Below are 19,495 nucleotides of genomic sequence, written 5' to 3'. Positions count from 1 at the left end.
TGGAAATTTGGTTGGTAACCATGTTTTTATCAGGGAAGAAATTTTATGCTAAGCAAATTTTTGTGCCTAGCAGCTCTATGAAATTGGGCCCAGGCTCTGTGGCTCTACTGTAAACATGTGATGTCACAAGTAACATGGTCTAGCAATTTGGTAATCCATTTACCGGTTTGATCTTTTCAATGAGTGAGTTGTGTTTGATACAGATGTAGTTGTCTGCTGCCATCGTTTGATTCCAGGCTAGAATCTGTGGTAAGACTGTCTCATATCCGTGGATCAAACGCTCTGAAACATAACAATATAACTGTGATTGGAATGTGTATTCTTTGTGCTGCAAAGTACCAGCTGGACCCAATTTCATCGGTCTCCTGCTTACCACTGAATTCTGCGCTTTCTGATGCAACCAAAGGTGGTAGTTTTAATCCAGTAGTTGTCCATTGGCTCATCTGCTTACCGCTGAATTCTGCGCTTTCGATCACCATTCTTGCTTGCACAGCAAGTGCCAAACTTATGTGCTAGCTGTGCAGGCGTAGAATGCCAAGTAACCTGAAGCACGCACAAGTCAATATTTCCTGCTACCCTGTGAAATATGTTGATAAGGGCATTCCCCTGCTTCCTCAAACCCTGATTCTTTGCTTACGGTAAGCAGAGCCATGAAATTGGGCCAGATAGGCACAAGTGTGAGGGTGCATCTGCTACAGAAGGCGCCACCTTTTGGAACGGCAAGGATAGTATGAAAGACCCTTGCGATCTACACTATGTAACGTAGCCATAATCGAGGAGTTATCGGCACAAAGGAAAGGACATAGATGACTCCTCAAGGAGTTGGAGGGGACGACGTTACAGAATTGGTAAGAAACAAAAACCGTGAAGATCACAGATTTACATCAAATTTATATGGTCTAATAATGACAATAGTATAAAACATCCCTTGAAATATTTCTGTCTGAAATGTCATGCTTGATGCCAAATAAATATTCTTATTTGCCGTTTGGAGTTTATCGCTCAGGGAGCGTTTTATTTAATTTTGTTTTTGCTTCGATGCAAAGCAAAATGTGTAATTGGTTTTTCACTATTTTCTCGTGATCCAGATGGCCGATTGATCTCAAACTTCTACAGGTTTGTCAGTTTATGTATATGGTGGATTACATAAAGTGCTACCGCCAGTAACTGATTTGTTAGCAAAACCAATTCTGTAATGTTCCTTAAAAGGAACACGTTGCTTTGGATCGGTCGAGTTGGTTTTTGAAAAGTGTTCCTTTAAAGAGGCAAAGAAAAATGCCATTATTTGTTTGCATGCTGATAAAATGAAACAGTGCAGTAATAACTATAACAATGATATTAATGATAACAGTAAGTATTTACGTAATTCTCCCTTAGCGATGACCTCAAACATTGCCCAACTGCCATCATCAATCTGTTTCTGTTGCTCCAGTGCTATCCTGACAATCTCTTCTGCTGTGTGATCCATTGACATCTGTGGGAACAATTGAAAAACATTTTAACAACTTACTTCAGGGAACAGAAAATAGTTAATGGCCTGACGTTTCAGCCCTAGCAGACCTGCGACAAAGACTCTGCTAAAGGCACTGAACACTATTGGTAGTTACTCAAAATAGTGGTTAGCATAATAACTTACTTGGTAGCGAGCAATGGAGAGCTTTTGACAGTGTAAAACATTGTGAGAAATGGCTCCCTGTGAATTTACATAGTTCTAGAGAAATAGGTAGTTTTTCACTCAAATATTAAAAGACTTCGGGCCTGAAGCTTTTTATAAGGCATATGAAAGCACACAAATTTGTGCAACAAGGGTGTTTTTTCTTTCAAAGCTATTTCTCACAATGTTTTAAATCTATCAAAAGCTCTCCATTGTTTGCTTCTCTTGTAACTTCGATGACCAATTGAGTCTAAATTTTGACAGAATAGTTATTTGATGCATATGTTTGGATACACCAAGTGAGAACAGACCGTTTTGAATATGCTGCACAGTTCAAATATTTGCCCTACAAGATGGCGTCTGCATGCGCGCGTGTGTGTGTGCGTGCTTTTGCCGTAGAAATCCAAACTGGGAATTCTGGGTGCTGCGTGTTTCTTTGATGTACGCGTTTAGAAGCGCATACGGTTTAAGCTACAAGACGGCGACTTTCATAGCAGCATAAGGGGTTATTCAATACGGTCTCTGACAATTACCAAAGGTGTCCAGTGCCGTAACCTACATGTTCATGTATTTGTTGGCAACTTCTATTACCTTTATATTAATGCTGTTGGTATTCGCTGGTTCCCTCTTGCCCATGAAAATCTCCACCATGATCAACTGCTCATCAGCAAACGACTGCAAAACCAATATACCCAAAATAACATTAATACATAGACAAACTATATTTGAGATACAGTAATAACAAGTTTAGGCCTATGTAGTTTACTTGATTTGTTTTGTATAACCTTGACTACGTTTTTAATAATTAATGTATATTATAATTGAGCCTATTGTGTACTGTACAATCTATAAAAAAAAATACTTATATGAAATAAACCAATAGTAATAAAAAGTAATAACATTAATTTCTGCACACAAAATATTTGTACAAATATGTCAGTGTAACATAAGTGTCAAATTAAAGTAATTGACTAGAGAGGATGACTAGAGCAAGGTAGTCGAAACATTGAGACAGATTTAAGAACTGACTCCGCAAGTAAAGTAGTAGTCCCAGCCTATTTTCTATACCATCCAACCGGGTTAAATATTATTTTAAAAGCAGGACGTTTTTTTTTTTTTTTTTTTTTACTGTGAAGTCCCCCGAACCACAGAACATCTACTCCGCGGCAGTAGAGTAAAGCAAGACAGTTCTCTAAGAACAAACTCTACCTGGCAAGTAGATACACACATGGTGTAACCACAAACCAAAAATATAGAACGACAGTTCTCTAAGAACAAACTCTACCTGGCAAGTAGACACCCACATGGTGTTAACGCAAACCAAATATATAGCGAGACAGTTCTCTAAGAACAAACTCTACCTGGTAAGTAGATATACACATGGTGTAACCACAAACCAAATACATAAAGTATCAAATTGCTCATCATTGCTCCTCATTATTACAATACAGGATGTACATATATAGGCCTACAGCGCTGAAAATCATTTAAAACAAACAACAATGTTTCTAAGGCACTTTACAAAATAAAACATCCAGGAAAGAATCACAGTAGTATAAGCACAGGCAAAAATACACATAAAATTTCACACATGAAACTGGAATAGTTACGAGAAAACAAATCTTGCAATACAATAAACCAGAATGAGAAATTCAACAAGACTTTGTCTCCTGAGTCAAAGCCAAGGGAACTAGTATGTCAACTTCCAACACCTTAAAAACATGTGGGAAAGAATCTCAGAAATAAAAGCATAGGCAAAAATGTGTAAAATTTCAAACAAAACTTGAATAGTAACGGCAAAGAAATCTTGTAATACAATGAATCATGATAAATACAGAGTAAAAACAATAAAAATAGTTGCAATGTCAACAACATGTTCAGAACAAAGTAAAAACAATAAAAAATATTTGCACAGTCAACAACATGATAAAATCAGAGTAAAAACAATAGAAAATATATGCACAGTCAACAACCTTATAAGTACACCACAGTTATTATTGTTATTACTGAAATAGTTCACTGTAACAGTTTCATACAAATATTTGATACAAAGTTACTGTACTGACAATTTGGGGAAAAGCTGACACAATTCCTAAAGATAAACTAAAGGTATTGAATTAAGGTATTCAACAATTTAAAACACATAGAAAAGTCACAGTAATTCTTTTGTATGCAAGTTTGCCCAAAACAAGGCTAAAGGCCACTCTTGGTATGGGGCTACACGAAGGAAAACTATTGAATGTGAAAATAACTCAGGGGAGCTGCATGTAAAGGTAGGCATTGATATTCTTCTTAAAACAGTATAGATTGTAGGATGGAGGGAAACATGCACAAGGCATGTGTCAGGATCGCGCTGCGTTTATTTATTTTTACTGTTCTTTAGCCACCCCTGCAACACATTGGTTTAGCCTTCCCGCATGACGTATAGCCTTAAGCCAATCGCGCGCGTTTAGTTTTCCCGCTGCTACAAACCGCACCCTCCTGTATTTTTCCAGTGCTTTTTTTTGTGTAACATAGGACGCTTTTTCGTTGTCACAGTACATTACGTAATACATCGGTCGTGGTTATTGTCCCCGTTTAGTTCTGTTATTGTTGTTGTTTAGTCTGTCGTTTGTTGGTGTTTGTTCTTTTGTTGATTTTGGGAGTTTAGGAGTGAGTGAGTTTGCTAGTGAAATTGAATGTTAGTTTTGATCAGAACGATTTTGATCGGCGATCTGAGAGCATGTTTTGATGGTGAGCTTGAGTGTTTAGAGACTGTACCAACTGCGTGAAGCTTCCTGAAGCAACAGGTAGACAGTCAACAAGAATTCTGTCTTGTTTGATCTGTGATCAAAAAACTATAGGCAAAACAGAGCCATAGTAACGATTCTTCCTAACCCCGGTCGACACCGCAACACTCAGCCTGAAGACGCCTCAAGTTAGTTCGCCCGCACAATAACCATGGCCATTATTTGGGGCTTCGATCTCCCGTCCATGAGACTCCCTATTTGAGATGAACTGAAAGACGAGGGCCGCTGTGAACTCCTGAAGTGGAGACTAAACTTAACGTCATCTGTGTGTGATGTCATACTAGACTGCGTGCCAATCGCCATTCATCGTACGTGAATTAAGAACTGACTCCGCAAGTAAAGTAGTAGTCCCAGCCTATTTTCTATACCATCCAACCAGGTTAAAAATTATTTTAAAAGCAGGACGTTTTTTTTTGTGTTTTTTTTACTGTGAAGTCCCCCGAACCACAGAACATCTACTCCGCGGCAGTAGAGTAAAGCAAGACAGTTCTCTAAGAACAAACTCTACCTGGCAAGTAGATACACACATGGTGTAACCACAAACCAAATAGATAGAACGACAGTTCTCTAAGAACAAACTCTACCTGGCAAGTAGACACCCACATGGTGTTACCGCAAACCAAATATATAGCGAGACAGTTCTCTAAGAACAAACTCTACCTGGCAAGTAGATATACACATGGTGTAACCACAAACCAAATATATAAAGTATCAAATTGCTCATCATTGCTCCTCATTATTACAATACAGGATGTACATATATAGGCCTACAGCGCTGAAAATCATTTAAAACAAACAACAATGTTTCTAAGGCACTTTACAAAATAAAACATCCAGGAAAGAATCACAGTAGTATAAGCACAGGCAAAAATACACATAAAATTTCACACATGAAACTGGAATAGTTACGAGAAAACAAATCTTGCAATACAATAAACCAGAATGAGAAATTCAACAAGACTTTGTCTCCTGAGTCAAAGCCAAGGGAACTAGTATGTCAACTTCCAACACCTTAAAAACATGTGGGAAAGAATCTCAGAAATAAAAGCATAGGCAAAAATGTGTAAAATTTCAAACAAAAATTGAATAGTAACGGCAAAGAAATCTTGTAATACAATGAATCATGATAAATACAGAGTAAAAACAATAGAAATAGTTGCAATGTCAACAACATGTTCAGAACAAAGTAAAAACAATAGAAAATATTTGCACAGTCAACAACATGATAAAATCAGAGTAAAAACAATAGAAAATATATGCACAGTCAACAACCTTATAAGTACACCACAGTTATTATTGTTATTACTGAAATAGTTCACTGTAACAGTTTCATACAAATATTTGATACAAAGTTACTGTACTGACAATTTGGGGAAAAGCTGACACAATTCCTAAAGATAAACTAAAGGTATTGAATTAAGGTATTCAACAATTTAAAACACATAGAAAAGTCACAGTAATTCTTTTGTATGCAAGTTTGCCCAAAACAAGGCTAAAGGCCACTCTTGGTATGGGGATACACGAAGGAAAACTATTGAATGTGAAAATAACTCAGGGGAGCTGCATGTAAAGGTAGGCATTGATATTCTTCTTAAAACAGTATAGATTGTAGGATGGAGGGAAACATGCACAAGGCATGGAGTTCCAAAGAGATGCAGTACGTGGAATAAAGTTGTTGGAAAGACTCTTTGTTCTAAATCTCAGCAAATCAAGAGTGAAAGGGTGAGAACAAAGTACAATGTAAACAATTCATAAATGGGGTTACCTCTGATGCTCGTGCAGCCTTGATTTTTTCCAGCCCTTGCTGGTATTTCAGTTCTTTCTCCCGTTCTTTGGCCATCTCTTCATCTGACACATTGAAAAGCCAAGCATAGTACGTCAGCAGGTCAGCTATGACTGCAATCTCATGCTCAGCATGCACAAAAGTTGACTGGAGTGGAGCAAAATGAAGAGAGGAAAAAAAGTTATAACCTCACTTGTTTGAAATTCATCCAAAGGTGCATTCACTACCATATACTGTTTCAGGCATTTAATTATTTTGATTATTTTTAAGGAGTACCCCATGAAAAACGAGCATAATATCCCTTAGGATAGCTAAGTGCTCATTTCAACAGACCAACCTACGATAAAAATCAAGAAGAAAAGAAAGGAAATAATGGTTATTGGCCAGTGATTAAAAGTTATTGGTTCTGACAGCCAAAACACACTCCAGTGTTAAAGGCAGTGTGGACACTATTGGTAATTACTCCAAATAATGATTAGCGCAAAACCTATACTTGGTAACGAGTAATGGGGAGAGCATGATAGTATAAAAACATTGTGAGAAACAGCTCCCTCTGAAGTGACGTAGTTTTCGAGAAAGACGTAAATTTCCATGAATTTGATTTTGAGACCTCAGAATTAGATTTCGACAACCTATTGAGCTGAAATTTTTGAGGTTGTTCAAAAACTTTGTGAAGAATCTGTTCGATGCGCGTGGGTTGTGTGTACGTTTAGATTACGCGCTGTTACTATAGCTATGAATTGCTTTCCGCATGTTAATCTTGCGCGCCCGACACGCGGAAGCCAGCTTGTTATAAACAGCTCCTGCTGGTCATTATCAAAGGTTTAAACACCCCCACATGAAGCGCTCTCCACCAACAGGAGTAGAGTAACTGTCTGGGGTTTTTGTAAATGAACGTTCAAGAATGAGTCACCACTGTTTTACGTCAGTAACTTGTTGTCAAAAACACTTGGTATATAAAGGGCTTAGTATATAATATCCACACACTTAGTAGGGCCTAGTATGTAATATCCACACACTTACATGAAGTAGGGCCTAGTTTGTAATATCCACACACTTAGTAGGGCCTAGTATGTAATATCCACACACTTAGTAGGGCATGGTATGTAATATCCACACATTTAGTAGGGCCTACTATGTAATATCCACACACTTAGTAGGGCCTAGTATGTAATATCCACACACTTAGTAGGGCCTAGCATGTAACATCCACACAAAAAACTGCAACGGTACTTACATCACTGGAGGCCATTAGTGTTGGGCCAAACACTGCAGCAAGATTGCGTACATACATTTTGTTGAATTCACTATTATCGGCAACACTGAAAAAATAAATAAAAAATCCATTTTTAAAAAACTTTTCAACCTTGACACAATACTTTCCGTCACGGCTAAAAAATTACTTAAAATGTTTAACTTTTTATATCGAATATAAAATCTAGGGTGATTGTGGCCCTTGGAGTGTTTGTATCACTAAACAGCTACATTGTCTTACAACTAGTTTCTTACATAACAGCAGTTTCAGCAGTAGTTTGAGACAAATTAAAGTCATTACATCTGTAATTTTGGAAGCGAACTATGTTCCACATTGTCTTTGGAAGAGTCAATGTGCAGGTCTAGCTTAATGGCGGTAGAACAATTACTTGTCTTAAAGGCAGTGGACACTATTGGTAATTACTCAAAATAATTATTAGCCTAAAACCTTACTTGGTAACGAGTAACGGGGAAAGGTTGATAACCACATAACTTCGTGTGACAAGGGTGTTTTTCCTTTCATAGTTATTTCGCAACCAATTGAGCTCAAATTTTCACAGGTTGGTTATTTTATGCATATGTTGAAATACACCAAGTGAGAAGACTGGTCTTTGACAATTACCAATAGTGTCCAGTGTCTTTAACCCTTAATGTTAAATGTTAAGAGTGTTGGAGCAGTACACAGTGCAAAATAAAGCATTACACATTACAAAATGCTCCACAAACCAAATGACAAGAATCTAAAAGTGGGTATTGATGATTTATAAGTACAATGAAAAGTTCCAAGGGGTGCTTACTTTTTGAGATGTCCGATTAACATCTTGAGTGTGGAATAGTTAACAGGAGGGAGTTCACTAAGGAGATGTTGGTGCCACTGCAGCCGAGCTGAATGATCTTTATACACTGCAAGACAAAAACAATTATACTTTTATTGGTTATATGGAGGACACAAAATGGAACCTTACATGAAAGGCAAAAATTAGATGCGAATTGACTGCAAACAGACTAGTGTCATGGCTGACTTATGCAGCACAATGCACTACCAAGTGCTCATCACACTGGTGTACGGTCAAACAAAAACAACAAAAAAGTATTCATATCACACTTAAACCAATCTAATTTTGAGTATTTCATCTAGATCTACATGTAGATCTAGATAAATATTCCCAATGCTTCTATTAGAGCCAAAGACAATGAAGACATTTCCGTTTTAGATAAGGGAGGATAACCCCAGAGAATTATTCCAGTGAAATCCAACGCAGTCAGGCATAGACTAAAATACCCAATCCCTCAGCGGGGACTGAAACCCAATCCACATAGTGCCCCCAGTGGGATTCAAACCAGGGTCCCCGAGGTGTAAGGCAAGGCAAGACACCACTACACCAAAGTGGCCACCCTGACGCCCTGATAGTAGAGTGTCGTGGCTGAGTGGTTAAGAGCAACAAATTCAAGTTCTGGTGCAGTCGTCAGAGTGTGGGTTCCAATACCGGTGGAGACACTTGTGTCCTTGAGCAAGATACTTTACTATAATTGCTTCTCTTCACCCAGGGGTATAAATGATTACCTGCGAAGATAGAGGTTGATATTATGTATGAACAGCCACAAGCGCCTTACAGGCAGCTCAGGGCTGTATCCTCCCAAGGGAGCTGAGAAACATTTAAGGGGTGTTATTGGCCTTATGACCAGGGTCCAATTTCATAGAGCTGCTAAGCACAGAAATTCGCTTATCATGAAATGTCTTCCTTTATAAAAACAGGATTACCAACTTACTTACATGTACTTCTTACTTCAGATACATTTACTTCATGTCAACATCAATCAATACATTGTGATAACATTGTTCAGAAACATATAACAACTTCTACGAGGGAAAACTCAATCCAGTTAATGAACCAAATTTTCATGTGATTTGTAGAATACGCAAACAACAGCTGAATACCAGTAACAAGCAATATGCAAGAAATGGAAATTTGGTTGGTAATCCTGTTTTTATCAAGAAAGAAATTTCATGCTAAGCAAGTTGTTGTGCTTAGCAGCTCTATAAAATTGGGCCCTGTTTAGTGTAGCCCTCACCTTGAAGCGTCCTTGTTATGTTAGGCCGTCTATCATATAAAAAGAAAATTGTAAACAACTTTCCGTGCCCAGCAAAGAACTTGTTGGAGCTTCTCGAGTAATCATTTTCCTTTAGAAATATTGTCACCACCATGAAATCCTGATTTGACAATTTGTTTGGCCCTGGGCACTGAAATTTGGCCCTGGGCACTACTGTAAAGCGCATTGATACGGTTATTGTGAAATGTGCTTTATAAGAATTTGTTATTTTTATTATGAGTAAGAGGGTGGACAAGGTAAAGGGGTGAACTTACACACGACTTCAGTCCATTGCTTATACAGCTTGGAGGTCAGCAGAGGATCAGGAAGCTCCCGGAAGAATTTCTTGAGAGCTCCGGTGACATCGTGGACTGAGTACTCCTCCACTAGCCGAGCTGTGCGAGGGTCTTCACTGAAGGTAGCTACGATCTTCCTGATAACGCTGCTGGTACCGCTCAACCGATAAATACCCTCAGTCATTACTCCTGTTATAGGTGGAAAATGTAGCGATCTTTAAAGGCACTGGACACTATTGGTAATTACTCAAAATAATTTTTTGCATAACAACTTACTTGGTTACGAGAAATGGAGAGCTGTTAATAGTATAAAAGATTGTGAGTAACGGCTCCCTCTAAAGTAACATAGTTTTAAGTTCAGAAACAGGCAATTTCTCATTTAAATATTAAAATACTTTAGGCCTGAAGCCTTTATTGGCAGTGGACACTGTTGGTAATTACTCAACATAAATATTATCATAAAACCTTTCTTGATTACGAGTAATGGGGAGAGGTTGATAGTATAAAACATTGTGAGAAACAGCTCCCTCTGAAGTGACGAGAAAGAAGCAATTTTCCACGAATTTGATTTCGAGACCTCAGATTTAGAATGAGCTCTCGAAATCAAGCATCTGCAAGCACTTCGTGTGACTATGGTGCGACAAGGGTGTTTTTTCTGTCATTAATATCTCGCAACTTTAGGGACCGATTGAGCTCAAATTTTCCCAGGTTTGTTATTTTATGGATATGTTGAGATACACCAACTGTGAAGACTGGTCTTTGACAATTACCAATAGTGTCCAGTGTCTTTAATTAAGCATCTGAAAGCACACACATTTGTGCAACAAGAGTGTTTTTTCTTTCATTATTTGCTTGCAGTTTCGATGACCAATTGAGTCCAAATTTTCACAGATTTGTTATTTAAAGACCCTAGACACCAATGGTAATTGTCAAAGACCAGTCTTCTAACTTGGTGTATCTCAACATATGCATAAAATAACAAACCTGTGAAAATTTGACCTTAATCGGTCATCAAAGTTGGAAGATAATAATGAAAGAAAAAACACCCTTGTCACACAAAGTTTCAGATGCTTGATTTTGAGACCTCAAATTCTAAATCTGAGGTCTCAAAGTCAAATTCGTGGAAAATTACTTGTTTCTCGAAAACAACGTCACTTCAGAGGGAGACGTTTCACAGGATGTTTTATACCACATACCTCTCCCCATTACTCGCTACCAAATAAGGTTTTGTGCTAATAATTATTTTGAGTAATTTATACCAATAGTGTCCACTGCCTTTAATGCTTATGTTGGAATACACCAAGTGAGAATACTGGTCTTTAACAACTACCGGTGCCATAATGTCCAGTGACATTAACAAAGGAAACACAATGAGTATCTACCTTCATGTGTAGCTACAAAGCCAATACACTGGCTGACAATGATTGGTACGTTATCTCTCGTCAATGACTGATCCTCAAGAGCTTGACCTTTTCGCTGTAAGGAAGAGAGCAAGTAAAAACAGTTTGTCAAATCAGGATGTCATTGCGGTGACAATATTTCTAAAGGAAAATGATTACTCAAGAAGCTCCAACAAAAACTTTGCTGGGCACGGAAAGTTGTTTACAATTTTATTTTTATATGATAGACGGCCTAACATAACAAGGACACTTCAAGGTGAGGGCTACACTAAACAGGGCCCAATTTCATAGAGCTGCTAAGCACAAACATTTGCTTAGCATGAAATTTCTTTCTTGATAAAAACAGGATTTACAACCAAACTTCCATTTGTTTACTGGTATTCAGCTGTTGTTTGCTAAACCCTCAAGTCACGTTGAAATTTGGTTGGTAATCCTGTTTTTATCAAGAAAGAAATTTCATGCTAAGCAAATTTTTGTGCTTAGCAGCTCTATGAAATTGGGCCCTGTTTTGGACTGTTGATACAAATCAACTGCCACCAGTGGCACAATGCCACCTACTCCTGTGGATGAAACAGGGTCATCCCCTTTCAAAGTCCATGTGGATTTAGGCATGGTATCATCCACTAGGAGCCTGGCTAGTAGAGCAGGATGCACTACCTTCCCAGCTGTTTACAAAGCAATTATTGCTCAAGGGAACACGTGTCATGGATGGGACTCCAAGGCCGTGTCCGAATTGGCGACTTCGGCTACAGCTACGGTTAGGGCGCGTGCGTCTGCCTATTCTTCAACACTGACAGACGCGCTGATCTAGCCGTAGCTGTAGCCAAAGTCGCCAATTCTGACACGGCCAAACCCACACTCCTGTTACTGCCAATACCAGCGCTTGGATGCGGCGAGCTAGACCCCTCGGCCATAACACAACATTAGGTGGTTAATTGGATTTTACCTAGGAAATGTTTTTTGGCATGTTTGGGTGGTAGGACTAGGGACTAGGTTGGTTGGGACTAGGGACTAGGTTGGGGGGACTAGGTTGGTTTGTAAGTCTTGATAAACTTTCTGCGTACCATTGTGACTTTATTGATTTCTTCATACCAGCAGTCTGCAGCTTGTTTGGTTTCTGCTCGTAGGTAGATGTTCCTAAAGGATAAAATATTAAGCATTTTTGTCAATTTGTTTGTAAATCTAATTAAATCAGGGAGCAGTTTCAGAAATTCTGTAAGCGGGGCCCAATTTTCATGAAGTCTGTTAGCACAAAGGCTTACTAAGCACCTGACTATCGCTAAGCAGAAACTGGGCCCAATTTCATAGAGCTGCTAAGCACAAAAATTTGCTTAGCATGAAATTTTGGCCATCATAAAAACAGGATTTTCAACCAAATTACCATGTGATTTTCTGGATAAGCAAACAACAGCCGAATACCAGTAGCAGGCAATATCCATCAAATGGAAATTTGGTTGGTAATCCTGTTTTTATCAAGGAAGAAATTTCATGCTAAGCAAATTTTTGTGCTTAGCAGCTCTATGAAATTGAGCTCTGGTAGTCGGCCAAAATTCCATACAGATAACATTGTTGCGACTGGTGCTCCGCTCATGTTTTTGCTTCTAAATTCAAATCCAGATTTTTGAGTAAAATCGGCCAACCATCTTTAACATTTCTACCTTTACATGTCAATATTGAACACAAAAACTTGTATAGGCGATGTTGAATTGCTAAAACTGATTATGCTGAATTGATGTCGACACTAAAGATCAACACTAGATGAAATAATGGGTGTGTTCGATTAGCTTCCCTGTGTCGACCCAGCGGTGCTCGTTCGCGAGAGCCCCTGTCATGGGCTAATCGATTGATCACTGGCCCCCTCGTGATGACGTCATGCAGGGCACTTGGGGCTGACCTAGGTGAGCCCCTGGAATGACGTCAAAGCTATTTTAATGCACCAAATAAGAAATCCCGAGTCTTCCAGTGGATCTGAAAGTCGAGCACACTGGAAAACACAGACAATTGACGCACAAACCAAGAGCGACTTACATTCCAGGCAGCACTATGGATAACGTATGATTATAATCCGAAGATCCTACACTGTCAGAATCTTGCCGACCTGCGATTGGAAACCAAAAGATAGAAGAAAATTCTTAGGTCTTTTACATAGATTGGTTAGACGTCCATGATGAAAACACAGTGCCATTGTGTAATCTGAAACTGTTACAATCAATCGTCGATGTACCCTTCTTGATAATTTTACCTTTAAATCAACAAAGACCAAACAATAACAGTAGTGGCTTCTTATACAGCGCTAAAATCCATCACCCAGTGATATTCAAGGCGCTTCAACATTCAGTATTTTCCTGCCGTTTATGTGGGACTTCATTCGAATCATGAGATCTATTCCTTTCATATAGCACCATGTTATGGTTTACAAGATGCTGTGGTCCAATATGCTGCAAATCACACCACAGTGCACTGGGTATCTTCACCTGCAAAGTATGCAGCATCATGGTTATGTGTCTTGCTTAAAGGCAGTGGACACTATTGGTAATTATTCAAAATAATTATTAGCATAAAACCTTACTTGCTAACGAGTAATTGGAAGCTGTTGATAGAATAAAACATTGTGAGAAACGGCTCCCTTTAAAGTGACGCAGTTTTCGAGAAAGAAGTAATTTTCCACAAATTTGATTTCAAGACCTCAAGTTTAGAATTTGAGGTCTCAAAATCAAGCATTTGAAAGCACACAACTTCTTGTGACAAGGTTTTTTTTCTTTCATAGTTATCTCGCAACTTCGATGACCAATTGAGCTCAAATTTTCACAGGTTTGTTATTTTATGCATATGTTGAGATACACCAAGTGAGAAGACTGGTCTTTGACAATAACTAATAGTGTCCAGTATCTTTAAAGGACACAGGTGTCATGACTGGGACTTGAACCCACACTCTGCTGATCAGAAACACCAGAACTAAAGTCTGATGCTCTTGACACCACACATTTAAGCATTTGATGAACAATATAAACAGCTTGGCGATCAAATAACTACTTACTCAGTGAGATGAGTTTCCTTAGGTCAATTTCCTCCAATTTGTCATGAATGACCGAGTAAGACACCAGAGATTTGCCCTTCAGAATGAACCATAATCTCTGCCAGTTCGTCTAGAATAGAACAACAATAAACATCATCAGATGAGATCATCTTTGGAAGTTTCAAATGAATGATGGAATACAGGGACTTTAGATAGATAAATAGATAGATATCTCTTGTTTTTGGATGTATGTTATCAATTTAATTTCTATGTATATATATATTGGAGCTTGTTTTATTGATGTATGTTGTTGCTGATGTTTGTTGTTGACACATCACAACTCCACATCAAGAGGGGGAAAAAATAGATAGATAGACAAATAGATGTATAGATACCCCTAAATTTGAAAACATTGCACATTGAAACTAAATTAATTGAACTCAAATATGGACTTTAAAGGCACTGGACACTATTGGTAATTACTATAAAATAATTTTTAGCATAAAAACTCACTTTGTAACGAGCGATTAAAAGCTGCAATTTCTCACTTAAATATTAAAAGACTTCGGGCCTAAAACCTTTTATTAGGCAGATGAAAGCACACATATCTGTGCAACAAGGGTGTTTTTCTTTAAAAATTCACTGCAACTTCGATAACCATTTGAAAAAAAAAAAAAATCACAGATTTGTTATTGAATGCATATATTGGGATACACCAAGTGGAAATACTGGTCCTTGACAAAAACCAAAGTAGTCCAGAGCCTTAAGGAAAAAATCACCCACTACCAAATTTTTCTTTCACCGATTATAATACATAAACAAAAAACAACAGGAGTGTCATCTTAAAAGATACAAAAGGATTATCTCTAAGGAGACATTAACTACATACCGCTGCGGCTCCTTCCTTTTTGTGCAAGAAACCAGCTTGTTCAAACTCCTAGAAAGTAAATAAAAGAAATTATCAGAGCATTGAAACCAAACAAGCAACCTTACATTCCACATTATATGTGTAGCAGAAAATGTTGCGTTGAATTAAAACAAATGAGGGAAACTGACTGGGTTAGTTTTAATTAATTCTGGGTTGAACAAAGAAAAATTGACTTGACCTGAATTTGAGCTCAACTTTAATTTTTTTTTTTTTTTTTTTTTTTTATGGACTTGGGCTATCCAATTACTTTTGTCCAGAGGCCGTTGCCACCTACTCCTACCCCTTTTACAGTACATACGGATGTAGGCTTGGGTATCATCAGTCCGAAGCCTGGCCAGTAGTGCAGAAAGCACTACCTCCCCAATTTTATGTAGCAAGTGTCATAACCGGGATTCGAACCTACACTCTGCTGATCAAGCAGCTTGAATCCGGTGCTCTTAACCGCTCAGCCATGACACGCGCAGAGTTGAGCCTGCGACCTGCCACCCTTACAAAAATTTTCCATGGTATTATTCAGCCATTCATGTCAAAAGGCAGCTTCCGACAGGCACTCCACACAAAGATGTCGACAAAAGAGGGAGACCGCCAACATTAACGGCTAGTTGGCTCAGTTGGTGGAGTGCCGGCGCATTAATCAGGAGGTAACAGATTCAAAACCCGCTCTAGTCAGTCTTTCTTTTGTTCAACGCTGAATCAAAGTAAATACATCTTTGCTCCCGGTGTCTTGTTCAAGTCACACATGTATCATGAATTGGATTCAAAATTGAATGATAACATATTATTTTGACAAATATTGAGAGAAATTTTACCTCCAGTGTTTGCCACATGCACTCCAGTGAATGAATCTATAGGAGAAATAAAGGCAGAACAGTTAAATATTTATAAAGCTTGCTTTGAACACTGAGATAGATGTCTCAGTATTCCTAATATATATTTCTGGTAATGAAACCAAGGAGGCCTCATAAGTGAGTTTAATCACTGTAGCTCGCAAGCCTGAGGAAACCTGTAAACAAGGGCGCTTGCTATGTGAACCAGAAACAAAATTATCATAGGTTATTTTGATTTATGTACATCTACATTTGTATAGGAATAAAACAGTCGGAAAATTTATATTATACTTTGCCTTAAAGCCATTGGACCCTTTCGGTACAGAAGATAAGCGAAAAGTTCCCAGATTAACAAATAACTTACAGGGTTTACAGAAGGTAGTGGTGAAAGACTTCTCTTAAAAAATTATTCCATTAAATGCATTACTTTTTGAAAAAAACAGTAAAACAATATCAATTTTCATATCGACAATTACGGAGTTATTTTAAACACATGTCATGACAAAGCAAAACATGCGGATACAAGGTTGGGTTTTCCCGTTATTTTCTCCCAACTTCGATGACCGATTGAGCCTAAATGTTCACAGGTTTGTTATTCGATATATAAGTTGTGATACACGAAGTGTGGGCCTTGGACAATACTGTTTACCGAAAGGGTCCAATGGCTTTAAAGACCTGTGTAATAGATCTCTGTCAACATCTCAAGAAAAAGAAACATACTCTTGAGGAAGTTGGAGAGGAGAGACATTCATTCTGCCTCCTTTGATTTGAGACACTTGTCATCCTGGAAGAGAATTGCAGCTTACCTTGGCTAGTACAATCATCCACTCCCTACGGTCCTCTTCTGTCTCTGCAGAGAGGAGATAGGTCCTCCCAACAGATGTGTAGATCTCAAAGCAGTATTTATGCCTGGAGAGTTATCAGAAAATCACAATAGTTAATCAGGGCTTGAATTTTACACTGGACAACTGGCTCCAGGCCAGTAGTTTTAAGCCGTTTTCCCATTGGACTTTGGCGCAGAAAGCTGTCGTGACTGGCTTTGGTGTAGTTCTACCATGCATAATCACCTGGACTTATATTCCGCAATTATTTTTACAAATTTTTCTATAATGTGCATGCGGCAAACTTTATGCGGCGATGCATCTTTGGAATTAAAAATTAGTCACGACTGGTGTGACTATTCCAATAGTAAACTTCACTAGTCGCCCAGGCTTACATGTACTTGTCATTGTAAAACATATGTTTCAAGTAAATGCTATTTTTGGAGATTTGACCTTGTTGCTTCGACAATGATATGATGTGGTTTGACAAACAAGAGAGGTAATAGCTGCCACTTACCCTGGCCTCTGCTCAGCTGTAGCAATTAGGACCATGTCAATGCCTTCTATGGTGTTCTTTGGAGGCTGACTCTGTTCAACAAAATAATTAGAATGGATGAATATATTTGGTTTGCGGTAACATCATTTGTGTATCTACTAGATAAGGTTCTTTTGAGAACTTATCTTGCTTTATATTCTACTACCGCGAAGTACCTTTTCGAAACTGGGAAGACTTCTCAGTTCTGAAAAAGTTCCGGGTGGAAGGTAGAATGGATGCGGTTTGATGGCAGGGTATGTTTTCGGTATTTGTCAGAGACCAGCCGTCGATTTCACAAAACTTTTCCTAACTTAAGACTAATCTTAGGACTTAGGATGAGTCCCAACCCTGCACTGTAGCATGCAGACCTTAAGATTAATCCTAACTCGAGATAAGACGAGTCCTAACTCTTTGTAAAATCGACGGCAGTATTCTCACTTGCTCAGAGATGCCAACATTGAACTGTGAAAAAGAGTAGCATCTCCCAAAAGTTAAGGGCGAGCGCAGCTTGGGCTCCCTAAACCGATCTTTCTATTACTCTCTACAATGCTAATTAGCTCATTTTCAGGCATTGTCGTGAAATAACAATTACCTCTGTATGCACGAACAGAACAGCTACAAATGTTTATAATGGCCAGTGAAAAAAAAAATGGAAAAAAAAAAAATTCCCTCATCTTCTGACTTTGTTTCAAAAATAAATGTAACGTAACAAAGGGTGGCCTTACTTAAATGTTTTTGTTTTAATGATCAGAAATGCAACAACAAGCTATTGGGAGAGAGAGAAAAAAAAAAAAAAAACGTGTCCGGATTTTGGGCAAAAAATACATGTCCGTATTTTGGGCATTGTCTGGACATCGGCGCTACAATTACTAGTAAGAAAACATGGAAACTGTCTAGCTTAAATCTCACAGGCCACTCAGTTGAAGGTATTTTTGTTCAAAAGGTCTCCTTTTTTGTCGCCATTATTTCGTACTTTTTGTGCCAAGCTTCGGTGAAGTACATGTACAGACATCGTGGGCACAATAATAGTGGATACGTGAGGAATGAGGTTACTGTGACACGTTAGCTCACACACAACCTCATTCCCCACGCACGTGTGCACTATTCCCCATCGTGTAATAGAGACGATCTTGCAGCAATGCACTAGCGTAAAAATACTCATCCGGCCAGCCAGTGGGGGATCAGAGGGCACGCAACAATCATGTTCGAGTGAATTCGCCGCTATTATTTAACACTGCGTTCTAAAATGTTTTAAGTGTTTTTTCTTTTCTGTTACAATATATTTTCCTTAATTTTTATTTCCACTTAATAGTTCATTCGTTGTTTGCATGTATTGTACGATTTAATAAAATTATATTGGGCGGCTTGTTTAGCGTGTTTTATTGAGTATTATCGTAGCGTCGTAGTCACGGCTCGAAATCGTATTTGCTAGGCCAAATCGTGTATGTTGGTATCTCTGCTTGCTGTATCCCAACATATGCATAAAATAACAAACCTATGAATATTTGGGCTCAATAAGTCATCGAAGATGCAAAAAAATAATGAAGGAAACCACCATTGCGTGCTGTCAGATGCCTTTCTTCTTTGAACTAGGTAGTCGCCCAATTTACCCAACCTACTCTATGGCAGTAGATAAGCAGCAGGACAAATTGTTGGCAAAATTTCATCAAGCTGCTTAAGCAAAATATATTGCTCCACAAATTTTTCTGCTAAGCAGAAATGAGCAGTATACCAGTCACAGACTTTTCATCCAACATGGCAGTTTACACGGTAACCTTATCCTGGTAAGCAGAATTTTGTTCAGCTTAGCTTCTTGTTTGTGCTTATTAAGCAGCTCAATGAAATTGGTCCCAGAATTGATATGAAATGAAAGCATGACTTACCCTGTCGTCGTAGTAGCTGAAGATGCCATGCATAAGGGTGCAGTATCGTCGCTGAAATTCTGTTTGGAAAATAGTTCATAGAATAATCTGATTACTAGATACAAAGGTTTGTTGTTTAACAGCATGAAAGTGTCTGTTCAGAGTTATGATGGGTCTGTGTGGGTGACGCTAGCACACTCCTATTTATTCAAAGACATGCAGTGCCCGAATTATGCTTC

General features: G+C 38.4%; 1 protein-coding gene across 7 annotated transcripts in view; it reads right to left on the bottom strand.

Annotated features, from left to right (window-relative positions):
- The window catches only part of LOC139935745 (uncharacterized), a 73,122-nt gene that overhangs the window by 12,362 nt on the left and 41,265 nt on the right, over positions 1-19,495 (bottom strand). For all 7 annotated transcript variants that reach the window (XM_071930306.1, XM_071930305.1, XM_071930308.1 and 4 more), the window contains 16 exons: positions 19,278-19,336; positions 17,377-17,447; positions 16,845-16,947; positions 16,021-16,056; positions 15,173-15,220; positions 14,305-14,413; positions 13,296-13,365; positions 12,332-12,404; positions 11,250-11,343; positions 9,847-10,056; positions 8,278-8,383; positions 7,464-7,548; positions 6,209-6,373; positions 2,246-2,329; positions 1,363-1,474; positions 164-282 (listed from right to left, as the gene is read on the bottom strand). In XM_071930306.1, coding sequence (XP_071786407.1) covers positions 164-282; positions 1,363-1,474; positions 2,246-2,329; positions 6,209-6,373; positions 7,464-7,548; positions 8,278-8,383; positions 9,847-10,056; positions 11,250-11,343; positions 12,332-12,404; positions 13,296-13,365; positions 14,305-14,413; positions 15,173-15,220; positions 16,021-16,056; positions 16,845-16,947; positions 17,377-17,447; positions 19,278-19,336 — 1,544 coding nt within the window. The remainder of the gene's footprint in view (positions 1-163; positions 283-1,362; positions 1,475-2,245; positions 2,330-6,208; positions 6,374-7,463; positions 7,549-8,277; positions 8,384-9,846; positions 10,057-11,249; positions 11,344-12,331; positions 12,405-13,295; positions 13,366-14,304; positions 14,414-15,172; positions 15,221-16,020; positions 16,057-16,844; positions 16,948-17,376; positions 17,448-19,277; positions 19,337-19,495) is intronic.

This window comes from Asterias amurensis, chromosome 4, assembly GCF_032118995.1.
Source record: "Asterias amurensis chromosome 4, ASM3211899v1".
NCBI classification, from domain to species: Eukaryota; Metazoa; Echinodermata; class Asteroidea; order Forcipulatida; family Asteriidae; genus Asterias; species Asterias amurensis.
This window is presented reverse-complemented; position numbering and strand designations above follow the sequence as displayed.